Here is a 13,122-nt window from a genome sequence, read left to right on the forward strand (position 1 = left end):
TAGTTAAATTCATGATCAAATTTTGACTCAAAATGAGAGGGGCATTAGTAAACACGGAGGGAGGAAGCACGTGGCCCCACTGTGCGGCGTCGTTACTCGCCGCTTATCGTGGACACAGCTGCAAAGCCAGGCACACCGACACTTGTCGCTCCGGCCCATGCGAGGCCCGCGTCGAGCCCAGGTCCCGACACGTGCCCGACCCGCACCGTTCATCCTCCTCCAAACCCCCTCCTCCGTTCCCAAAATAGCAATCTCTCTCCCCCGCTCCCCACCGCTCCTCCTCCCCTCGCCGCCGATCCCATCCCGGCGGGACCTCCGCCGCAAAATCCTGCCTCAGTGCCCCGTCCGCATCCCGGCTTCCCTCGCCGGTTAAAGCTCGCGCCTCCGTCTCCGTCTCCGTCTGGTCCCCAGCAATCGTTCAGCCGCTTTCGCGTGCACTTCCGGCAGGTGGTGGTGATATGATTTCGACGTGTCCGTAGCGCGATTGCCCCCGCCTTATCCTGTCCCCTCCCCTCCCCGTGCCCATCCCACCCACCTTCTCGCCGGGCCAGGGCTTCCGGCGCGTTCCCTGCGCAACAGGGCAGCTTCTTGCTGGGTAGTGTGGTTAGGGTTCTTGGGGTTCGGGGGTATGGAGGACCCAGTGCCGAGTCTGGTCAAGGAGGAGGAGGAGGAGGGTGCCCACGGGAGAGGCGGTTCCCCGGGGGTCGGGGCGGCGCCAAGGCCGATGGAGGGGCTGCACGACGCCGGCCCACCGCCGTTCCTTACGAAGACGTACGACATGGTCGATGACCCCAACACCGACAGCGTCGTGTCGTGGAGCGCCGGCAACAACAGCTTCGTGGTGTGGGATCCGCACGCCTTCGCCACCGTGCTGCTGCCCAGGCACTTCAAGCACAGCAACTTCTCCAGCTTTGTCAGGCAGCTCAACACCTATGTAAGCTTCCAAGCCCGACTCCTCTTGCGAATTTGCAATGCAGCTGATTTGTGTGGATGTAGCTCTTCTTCTCTGCGTCTTCTTGAAGCTCCCAAATGCAATGCTGTGAGACTGTTACCTGAAATCGGTCCAATGTAGCCATAGAGATTGTGTTGCCAAATTGGGTGAACTGAAGTACAGAAAAGGAGTCAGTTACAACTCCAGAACATTATCAACTGGAGATATCATTTCTTGTTCTTCATTATTAGGACATGTTGTACTTCAGAAAAAATGTGCTATTACACTAAATAAGCAGAGCTAAATCCCAGAAATGCGTAGGAATGGTATGTATCTAAAATTCCAAATACACAATATTTATGTACAAAAGTGTGTGGGAATCCCTGGCTGATAATCTTCTGTTAAGAAGAAGCCAACACATTCACAAAACTTTACCTTTTGGTCCGGATGTGCTGGATAAATCTTATGTCATCATTAAGAGAAAATAAGTTGTCGATGAAAGTTTATTCTGTCTGTTTCACATGCATTTTATCCTTACCCTGTTAGTGTCATTTTTTTTAGATATTTTTTCGTAAGTAATCAGCCGCAACATTTTCTTGGATGTGTTGCACAATTGTGTACTTCATGCCTTCATACTAGAGCTCCCTCTTCCCGAATTAACAGCAGTTGGAATATGTTCATGGTGTGCCACATTGTTTGGACTCCTTTGAGAGCATGTGCATTGTGCCATTATAGGTCATATGTCACTTATCAAATGCTTATCTTCATAATTCATATGGCTGTTGCACTGGGCTGTTACCTGCTTTCACCATGCAGTGGTTACGTTAGCACCCTCCCTCCCTTTTTTGCCAATTTGGTGAAGTGCTTAAAAATAAAATTAACTGGAGGTTGAAGATTGGTGTATGTTACTCCCTCCATGTCATAAATAAGTGTTTTAGACATACCGTAGGTCAAAGTAATAGAACTTTGACTACAAATATCATTTTAATAAAGAAAGAAAATTCATATGTATATATTTGTCTCGAAAAATATTTCTAGATTTAAAAAAAAGTTCTGTACATATATTGCATTATAAATTAGTGGTCAAAGTTACATCTTGAAGACCGCGTCAATGTCTAAACCTCACTTATTTGTGACATGGAGGGAGTATTAACTAGTCAGTGTAGATGGTTAGGTTCCTTGTGGTGGAACCAGCCCACCTGGATTAAAGTCCTAGGCTTGGCACGGGTGCTTGCATTTTCCTGGATTTATTATTCCATGCTTCCTGGCAATTTATTACAAGCTGCCTATGGACTATGGTGGCTTAGTCAATCTGAAGATTTGCCTGATCGGTCTCTCGAGGTGCTCATAGGGGTAGCCGGGTAGGGTGTGTGAGTGTGCTTTCATAGGGTAAGTGTATGTGTGTATGCAAGTGTCTGCATTTGTATTGTGTTTCTTAAAAAAAAACTAGTTGCGTTAATAGTGTGGATATCAGGTCTCGTTCTTTATGATTAGGTGTTTTGTATGTACTACTCAAGAACAACTTGGTATTACACTAGAACAAGCAGAGCTAACTCCCAAAAGTGAATATGAATACATATTAGTATTGTGTAGAGAAGCATAGGGAATCCCAAGCAGAAAAACTTAAGTTAATAAAGCAGCATATTGACAAACTCTAGTTAAATAAATCTTTGTTCAGATATAAGTAAAAGCTGTATTTTAACAGTTTCTCGTGAATTACTTTCCTAAGGTACTTTTTTTGCTCGTGTTATCATAAAAGGGAAATAAACATTCTGGTGAGCAAAATTTTAGTACTGTGTGTTCGCATTTCTTTTTCCTGTACCCTGCTAGTGTTATATTTATGAGTAAATTCACTTGCCATCAGGTAAAGTGAAGCTAGTTGCACATCGCATGATTTTTTGCAACAATAAGCAGTTTGAACCAGGATAACGTAACCTGCATACGTGCCCCACTTCTTATTTCCCTGTGCACTACTGTTGTTACCTGCTCTCCCTTCTACTGTAGTCATTAATGTGCATTCCTTATCTCATTTTTTGAACTTTTGCCACTGAACAAAGGTTGTATTCGAAAATGAGTTCAATATCTTCTCGGTACATCTTTTATTCTTCTATAAGAGTCGACAGTTATTTTATTTTGACTATATTTTCAATTTTTCCCTTAAAAGGAATAGGATGAAGATTAAAGAGGAGTTTTTGAAACAATGTAGTAAAAATACAACTGAAATGACACAAAATGAACCTAAACACATTATGAAGAGGTTACCGGAAGATACCCTGTTGCAGTTCTATCTGTTGGTGCTGATGCGGTTTATGATCTGAAAAGAAGTAAATGTAATTATAACGTCTTGTTTGTTTCATGTTGAGAAAGAATTAACATCTTCATACAAACTTGCATTTGGAGTCTCCTGGAATTAACTTTTCCCTGGTATGTTTGTTTGTTGGCTTCTCAGGGCTTCAGGAAGGTGGATCCTGACCGATGGGAGTTTGCCAATGAGGGTTTCCTACGGGGACAGAGGCACCTTCTGAAGAACATCAGGCGTCGAAAACCTCCCGCTCATACTGCTTCAAATCAACAGTCCCTTGGATCTTACCTTGAGGTGGGGCACTTTGGAAATGATGCAGAGATCGACCGGCTGAAAAGGGACAAGCAACTGTTGATGGCAGAAGTGGTGAAGCTAAGGCAAGAACAGCAGAACACGAAGGCGCATCTGAAAGCCATGGAGGATAGGCTACGTGGAACCGAGCAGAAGCAGCAGCAGATGACGTCATTCATGGCGCGTGTCTTGCGGAACCCTGAGTTCTTAAAGCAACTGATTTCCCGAAATGGCATGAGGAAGGAGCTCCATGAGGCCATCTCAAAGAAAAGGAGGCGCCGCATCGACGGTGGACCTGAAGCTTATGACGTGGGTGCCAGTAGCAGCAGCCTGGAGCAAGAGTCGCCTGTTGTGTTTGATTCTCATGGGTCAGTGGAACTTCTTGCCGATGTGTCGGTGCCGGTGGAACTCCTTGCTGACGGGATCCCACCTGATCTGGAAGGCTCGGTGGAACTCCTTGCTGACGGGATCCCACCTGACCTGGAAGGTTCAGTGGCACTCCTTGCTGACGGGATCCCACCTGACCTGGAAGGCTCAGTGGAACTCCTTGTTGATGGGATTCCATCTGATCTCGGTGGCTCAGGCATCGACGCTAACGGCGTAACAGAGCCACACGATTTTGGTCTTGGCACCTGTGAACCGCAGCAGAACAGAGTCCCGGGGTTGTTCCGTGATAGTTTCTGGGAGGAGCTGCTGAACAAAGGACTCAGCGATGAGAGTGATGAGCCGGTTAACGTCGACGGCATGGATGTGCTGTCTGAGAAGATGGGTTATCTCATCCCAAATAGCCCAACCCAAACAACTTAGTTCCATTTCATTCTATATCTGTCTAACCTGCAGTGTCTATCTATGCAAGTGTCGACAGTGATTCCCCATCAGGACTCGTCTGAACTCTGTAGCGGGAAAGACTTCCATGGAACCGTTGGCGTCCTCTGAATCGCTGGAGAGAGATCTGTTCGTTGTTTCAGGCTATGTAGCCCCTTGTCAGTCTGTAAAACGGGCACTTGTTAGCTGTTGAATGACATAACATGTTCTGATCTATGCCGTATAAGAGTCTTTTGTGGTATGACTAAAATTGTGCTCCTTCTATCCGGATTTATATATAGGGCGTCTTTGTGGTTCTTGGTCGGCAATCATCTATATCTATACCTATATCATCTATTAATGAAGGAAATAGTTACGAGTCCGTCATGCTATTTTATAGAAAACCTCATTAAACCCGTAGTACATATCAAATGTTTTTAAAAATACTCACATCTTCTAAACCGTAACTTCAAATTTAACATCTTATCTATGGATTTTGATTACAAAAATATGTAAAATCTTTTAACATCTTATCTATGGATTTTGATTACAAAAATATGTAAAATCTGAATATAATGTTATTTCATCTGTTAACCATTTTAAATACTATCTAGAATACAATCTTAATCAATAATGCTTTACACTTTTTTTTTCATAGCGGTACTGATTTAGATTATGGATGAACATCTCAGTAAAATCAGGATTAAAGACGAAATTGAAGATCACTTGGCCGTTTCTTTGTACGTATTAAATTTACATGCAAGCTGTATTTAAATAAAAGACTTGTGGAATCTTGAACTGCGTTTTTAGGCTAAAATCATCTTTGTTTGGATCGTAGCTACAAATACTCAAATTATAGACCACTTTTGGTAAATTAAGAGTATGTGGTATTATTTTCTCACGTTACAACACACATACCCTTTTGCTAGTTTGACTAACGAAATATGTGTTTTTCTTTAAACTGTCGCGGGGGAGTCCCCACCTGCATAAATTGTAAAAAAAAACAGTTTTAACATGGTCTCTCTTACATCTTCTTTTCAAAGGAAAGGTAAGAGTATATATGATTTCAGTGAGTTAAGATGGTTTGTGCAAGAGTTAAGACAACGATAAGACAGGAAATCACGCCACAAACAATATCAGAGATTACAACATTAGAGGAGACATCAACAACTTTAAACACTTTAAAGTTTCTAGAATCCCAAATTTTTCATAAGATTACGTGAAGCATGAAAGGCCAAACAGACGCATGTAGTTCTTTGGACAGTGGACTGGCCAAGAGCACGCTGATCGGTGAGAAGTTTGAATACAATCCAAGAACATACCATATACTTCTAGTGGTTGGGCAGGTGAAGAACAAATGAGCCCTGTCCTCAATGACCTTTCCTTCTATGGTGCGTCGTAATAAGTTTTAAAATAAATATCATGATGAATGAGAGGAATCTTCTCGGATAGTAGAGGTTTTTCGGACTTGGCTAAAACACGGTCTCTTTCAGATACTTCTGGAGAGCATGATTTAGACTTTCATTGCTCTCATGGAGATTGCTCTGTCCAATTTTGTCATGCCTTTTCAGGACTACTTGTGGGGTGGTCTTGATTATCCCTGGTTTTGATATAAATAATTCTAAACTTGATGTTTTTAATATGGAGGTCGGTGACTTTGTGGTCAAGTTTCATCTTCGCTCGAAATGTGATGGCCTTTTATGGGATCTTGCGATTGTTTATGTGGCCGCACAACCTGAGTTTAAACCTAACTTTCTTACTAAGCTTGCTTGATTTGTAGTTCATAATCTCTTCCCATGCTGCTGGGTGGTGATTTTAACATTATTCGGAGGCTGGAAGAGGCGACCAACAATAATTTTGATGTGAGATGACCATTTATGTTCAACGCCATTATTAAGAGCCTTATCTTAAGTTACAGCACGACCAACTGACTCTCCTTTCTGGAAGGGGTTGATGCGGACAAAAAATGCTTTCTTCAGCACAACTAGGTTTATCATAGGCAATGGTGAATCTACTAGTTTTTGGGAAGACACTTGGTTAGGGGAGATGCCTTTAGCTATTCAATACCCGCGGCTGTACCATATTGCACAACGTCGACAAGCGTCCGTTGCGTCAATACTTAGTGAGATTCCTCTAAATATTCAATTCCGTAGATCTCTCATCGGCGATAGATGGATTAGTTGGTTGCACCTCGTGAGAAGGTTGATGGACGTCAACCTTTCTCACACACCTGATCGTGTGTATTGGAAGTTGACCACGAATGGAGTATTCTCGGTAAAATCTATGTACTTGCATCTCATAGATTCAACACCTATTCCAAAATCTGCACATATTTGGAAGATAAAAGTTCCTCTTAGAATCAAAGTCTTCATGTGATTTGTTCACAAAGGAGTTATTCTAACGAAGGATAATCTTGCCAAGCGAAACTGGAATGGTAATACTAGATGCAACTTTTGTCCGAATAAAGAAAGTATTAAGCACCTCATTCTCGATTGTCCTATGGCTAAACTGGTTTGGCGGTCACTGCACGTTGCTTTTAACATCACTCCCCCTAATAGTATAAACACGTTATTTGGGATGTGGTTACAGGGGGATGATGTAAACACTGCTAAACTTATTCGCGTGGGTTCTTATGCACTGTTGTGAGCTGTATGAAACAGCAGAAATGATTTGGTTTTTAACAGACAACGCGACTTTAACTTCTTGCAGGTTATCTTCAGGGCTACCGCACTGATCCGCACATGGTCGTTACTCACTCCTGTGGAAGCCAGTAGCCTATGGTTACTGGGTGTGTCCGCTGGGAGATGGTAGCACAGGGTATCTTCAACCGGTTTGGATGTCGTCATGTTAATAGGATAGGTGTTTAGTCATCTATATATTTTGTCATCTCCGGCTTGGGCAAGAAAGATGCCTTGTATCGTCCTATTTTATTTTTGTTGCACACTTCATGTACTTTGTCTGAGACTTCATTTCGATTTTAATATATTTGACCGTATGCATCTCTCGATGCAGAGACCGGGGCTCAGCCTCCATTTCGAAAAAAAGTAGCTTGGACCTGAGAGATGTAGCTCTATCGGGTCAACAGTTCAGTTGGACTAACAATTTATCCTCCCCGACTTACGGATTGTTGGATCACGTATTGATGAGTGTCGAGTGGGAGCATAAATTTCGTTTGGTGACTGTGCATGCTTTCCAGAAACATATCCGACCACGCTCCTCTTCTCTTGGACTCCGGTGAGGCAGCTCATCCAGGAAATAAAAGCCGCCTTTTCCTTTTAAACATCTTCATTTGAAAGGGGAGATTTTTTTATATTGTATCTCACGAATGATTAAAGGAGACTAGAAAATCTACTACCATTGAGTAATGGCAATCCACGCCCTTCTCTGCAACAGATCTTGAGGCTAAGCGAGAGGCGGACGAATTCTTGGCAAGGCCTTTGCGTGAGGAAGAGATCAAATGGGATCTACGGGCTAAAGTGAAATATTTCTAGGAAGGGGATAATAATACAAAGTTCTATCATTTGATTGCAAATGAAATCATCGGAGAAAGAGAATCTTTTAGCTTGAACAAGATGAGGGGACCATTGTGGGTTACGACCATCTGAAAGCTTGCATACTAACTTCTACAAGCATATCTTTGCGTCTTCGCAATCCAATTTTGTTTCCCTAGTGGAAGATGTCATCAGTAATATACGTCAACTCTTCGCCAAGGAAAACGTTGTGTTGAGAACACCCTTTATGGAAAAATGAGGTTTTATAGGCCATATCTCAGATGGAGCATAATAAAGCATTGGGCTCATATGTGTTCCGTGTTGAGTTCTATAAGAAATGTTGGGGTATCATCAAGGGTGATCATTTTCCACTGTTTGTGGACGTATACAATGTTGATCTTTCGCCGTCTCATCTCAACTTTGGTACTGCCACACTTCTGCCCAAGAAAGTGGATGATGTCTGGATTGAGAAATTTAGACCCATCTTCTTGCTGAACGTCAATTTTAAAATCTTGACAAAGGTGGTCACTAATATGTTGTCAACTATCGCTCATACGACCGTGCGGCCAACCCAGACGGCTTTTATGCATGTTCACAATATTCTTAAGGGAGTGGTGGTCCTTGATGAGACGATCCATGAGCTCCACACTAAGAAACTCAGTGGAGTAACCATTAAGGTGGATTTTGAAAAGGCCTACGACAAAGTAAAGTGGTATTTTCTTCAACAAGCCATTCGCATAAAATATTTTGCAGCTGAATGGAGGAAACAAGTGCATTCTTATGTTTATGAGGGGAGTGTTGGGGTTAAGGTCAACGATGACATTGGTCATTATTTCCAAACCCGAAAGGGAATGAGGCAAAGAGGTCCCATTTTGCGAACCTTATTTAACATTGTGACAGATATGTTGTCCATTCTCATAGAGAGGGCTAAGGAGGATGGTCAGGTTGGGGGCCTTATCCCGCATCTTGTTGATGGAGGTGGGTCTATCCTCAAATGCTTCGATGACACTATCAATTTTATGGAACATGACCTTCAAATATAAATTAATATGAAGTTGATATTGTGACTTCACGAACAACTTTCTGGTCTTAAAATTTCACAAAAATGAGCTCTTCTATTTTGGCAAGGCCAAAGAAGAGCAAAATCAGCACATGTAATTGTTTGACTATGAAGTGGGACCCCTTGCCTTTATGTACCTCGGGATTCCCACTCATCACCATAGGCTAACCAAGGAATGAAAGATGTTTGATGAATGCTTCGAAAAGAAGCTCAACAGTTCGACGGGTAAACTTTTTTCATAGGGAGGACGGCTTACTCTCATCAATGTCATCCTTAATGGCCTACCGTCAATGTTCATGCTACCCTTTTCTGAGACACATAAAGGGGTGTTGAGAAGGGTAGACTTTTATGAATCTAAGTTCTTTTGACAACGCGAGGAACAGAAGCAGAAGTACGGGCTTGCTAAAACATTTTTTTTATTTTTAGAAAAGGAGGATGACCCCCGGCCTCTGCATCTGGGAGATGCATGCGGACATTTTATTGATTATTCTCAAGGACCTTATAAAGCAGTACAACAATATGTCTGAATCCACCATCTTGGCAACATCTGTCGCTACTCCTATTCATATGATGAAGGGGTGCAAGCTGGACCAAATACCCACACATCTCACCTAAGCCTAACATCTAAAGCCGGAGACCCTGACCGAGCCACATACCGGGTCCGGTGCACAAACCGATCCGACACACTCACATGTGTCGTCGCCACCATCTTCCACTGGCCCATCTTCAGATCAGATTGAGGTACCAGCCTTGGCAGGTGCCTCCGCCATCGACGCCATCATGACGCCAAACGACGACCTCCACCTACGCGAGTCCATCTCCAAGCAACGGACGGAGATCCATGCTAGGATAAGGCCGCACCACCGCCGTCGTCCACCACCCACAAGCGCCACCCAGCCCCAAGGTTCCCAAAGTGGCGCCTTCAAGAAGGGAACGGCGCCGTGAGCGCCTCCGCCGCCCAGCAAAGTTAAGGCTTTCGCCCGGGAGACCTAGGGGAAGGGGAAGTGAGGGGACCAGTCCATACCGACGCCTCCAAGGAGGGGAACGGCGCCCTCAGGCGTCGCCATCGACGCGGCCAGCCATGGCCGACCAGGGATTTCGCCCGAACTAGATCCCCACCACCAGCAACACCTCCTGTACAAAACCGGCAATCCAAGAAAGCGCGGCTCAACCAGGCTGCCCCGCACGCCGAACACGGGAGGAGGGGCGAGGCGTCATATCGCGCGCACCGGCCACCGCAAAAGCCGCAGCAGGACGCCAACGACCACCGGATCTCGCCGCCCGCGCGGCCGAGACGCCGGATCCACCTCCCGCACGGCTGCTAGCCTGCCGTGCCTTGCCAATGGAGCCGCCGCTCCAGATCCGGGTCTCCGCATGCAGATGCAGGGCAGCCTAGGCCCCGCCGCCACCATCCTTGGCGCCCCGGGCTTGCCCGGCGGCTGCCTCAGGCAGCGACGAGGAAGGGAGGGGGAGGCGGCTAGGGTTGGGAGGGAGGGAGGGAGACGTCGCCGTATTGCACTTCTGGAAGATCCTGAATGATAAGTTTGAGAACCTGAGAGATAGGTAGCTTTTGTTTTGTCCTGCTAAAACATTTGTGTAGGCCTAAGCATCAAGGCGTGTTGGGAATTTAGAACTTCAAAAAAATGCTTACTCGCCAAAAGGTTGTATAAGCTACTTAACGAGGAATGTGTTTGACAAGAATTGCTGCACAACAAATAACTAAACTCCAAAATGTTATCCCAAGTAGATGCTAAGCCTACCAATTCACCGTTTTGGAGGGGCTTCATGTAAGTCAAGTCATCGTTTTTTATGAGAGGTTCCTTTAAGGTTGGTAACGGCTAATCGACAATTTTCTAGGAACATACATGGTTGGGTGACGGCCAATCCACGAGTTTTTAGGAAGATACCTCGTTGGGTGACACTTCATTAGCTTTACAATACCCGGCCTTGCATAATATTATGCTCAAAGAATAGGATTCGGTGGCTTCTATTATTGGAGCTAGTCCCTTGAACAACCAATTCCGTAGGGCTTTATTAGGTGACAAATGGACTAAGTCGATTCATTTGGTTTCTAGACTGATGCAGATTAATCTAACTCACATGTTGATTCATTTCAGTGGAGGCTAACCAATAGCTGTGTCTTCACTGTGAAGTCGATGTATGCGTATTTTATGAATTCTAGACCTATTTTCATATAAGACATATTTGAAAAACAAAGGTTCCTTCCAAGATCAAAATTTTCATGTGCTTTTTGTAGAGGGGGTAGTTCTTGTCAAAGATAACCTTGCTAAACGTAACTGACTTGGTAGCAATAAATGTTGTTTTTGTGATAAGGAGGAGACAGTTCATCATTTATTTCTCTCATATCCATTTACTACCTGGATCTAGCGCACGATTCGTGTTAGTTATAATGTAGCGCCGCTAATGGGCATTTCAAATTTGTTTGAAAATAGGCTGGGTGGTATTTGCTATAAGTTGAAGGTCCAAATCCATAGGGTGGTTTGTGTCATTCTCTAGACAATATGGAATTGCTGGAATGATTGCGGTTCTAACATATCATCTACTCCTAATTTCTTGCAGTTTATCTACGAGAGGGCTACGACTTCAATCCATATGTGGTCATAAGTGCAACATGTAGACGAGCGGGTGCTTATGGTCTTTGGGTGCAGCCGGCTGAAAACTTTTCGGGTTTATTCAACCAGATTGGCTAGCGAGATACTCTTAGATTAGGTGGATGTGCTATGTATTCTCGAGTCTGGCCAGTTATGGTCGTATTTTCTATATTTTTGTACTTTTCTCAGGTACTCGGTTATTTGTACTTGATCCTTGTTTAATAAAATGGATTTAGGCATCATGTGATAAAGGCGAGTTCGAATTCAGTACCATATGAACTGCACATGCAAGCTGAAGTCGATCGTCACACACTTTTCTTCGCCATTTTTTTTTCTGATGGGAACATAGCATTCCATTAAGCTTCAACTAGATCGCCGGCAATCAGGCTCAGAATACAAAGAGGAGCATCACCCGCCCATAACGAGTCTACAAACTCATGATTCAGACCAAACTTTGCCAGGTCATGAGTTGCAGTGTTACACGCCCGACGACGGAAAGAGAAATGAAATGAAAAAAAGTTTAAAATACTTAAGCTCCTAGCCTCTTTCACCAGCACACCAATTGTCCACTTGTCATACTGATAGCTATTGAGCGCTTGCACTAAGACTGAAGCATCATGCTCAAAGATGATCATGTTTGCGCCCACCCTGATGGCTCCATCAATAGCAGCAAGACAAGCTACCGTTTTAGAATGCAGAGGGGACCTCAAATGCACCGAATTACCCATGCTGGTAGCAACGAAGACGCCCGCCCAATCCCGAATGACATAATCCCAGCCTCGAGCACCATTGATCTGCATAAAAGCCCCATCAAAGTTCACTTTCACATAGTTCTCGGGTCGTTTAACCCATCTGCAAAGATCAGGTGGTTTGGGTGGTTTATCTGGCACCTTCATCATCTACAAATCCACTCCCAGCCTTTCCACTCCGTGGCAAACAATTTGGGGGTTTAGCATTGCCCTTGCTCCTCACACTTCACCATTCCCAAGTAAAGGTGGTAGCTTATCTGTTGTTTGTTTATTGGAGAAGCCTTTCTACCCTTTACCCACCGTTGTTTATCCCTTTCTCTTCTCGTTTGAGTAAGCCGGCACGCAACCTACAGTGAGACAAGTTACCAGAAGCACCCAAAAATGTTTTACTCAACGAGCACCAGTGGTCTAGTGGTAGAATAGTACCCTGCCACGGTACAGACCCGGGTTCGATTCCCGGCTGGTGCATTTTTTTTCTTCGTCCCTCCTTTTGCCTTGACTGACGAGCGATGTTTCATTTTTGCCTGATGAAATGTTGCGCATGATTCTTTTGGAATGGTGCAGCCACGAGAAGAAAGAAAGAGTCCGGGGACTGCATAAAAACAACCTTTTCCTCTGCTCAAGGCTCTATGGAACAGAAGTGCTCTGTGTTCAACCTTTTCCTCTGCTCAAGGCTCTATGGAACAGAAGTGCTCTGTGTTCGCTTTCTGTCCAACCAAACCCAGCCCATATGGTAAGGTACTGCAAGCACCTCGGCCCGGTCAGCACACGGAGTCTGTCTGTGCCCCCTTCACTTCTGGCCACGGAGTTTCGTTCACCATCGACCTTAACACCGACTATGTCGTATGGAGTCACAGTCGTCAGGGCTTGTCCGATCGCGGA

General features: G+C 44.5%; 1 protein-coding gene and 1 non-coding gene across 2 annotated transcripts; both read left to right on the top strand.

Moving 5' to 3' along the window:
* The first annotated feature begins 217 nt into the window (after positions 1-217).
* On the top strand, positions 218-4,646 carry LOC123424611 (heat stress transcription factor A-2b-like). The gene is made up of 2 exons (XM_045108252.1): positions 218-934; positions 3,381-4,646. Exons 1-2 carry the CDS (start codon positions 629-631, stop codon positions 4,329-4,331), a joined length of 1,257 nt encoding a protein of 418 aa, XP_044964187.1. The 5' UTR covers positions 218-628; the 3' UTR covers positions 4,332-4,646.
* A 7,991-nt stretch (positions 4,647-12,637) lies between these two features.
* TRNAG-GCC lies at positions 12,638-12,708 on the top strand. Its single transcript has one exon. It is a non-coding gene; the product is annotated as a tRNA-Gly (tRNA).
* The last annotated feature ends 414 nt before the right edge of the window (positions 12,709-13,122 follow it).

Source organism: Hordeum vulgare, chromosome 2H (genome assembly GCF_904849725.1).
Source record: "Hordeum vulgare subsp. vulgare chromosome 2H, MorexV3_pseudomolecules_assembly, whole genome shotgun sequence".
Taxonomy (NCBI): Eukaryota; Viridiplantae; Streptophyta; class Magnoliopsida; order Poales; family Poaceae; genus Hordeum; species Hordeum vulgare.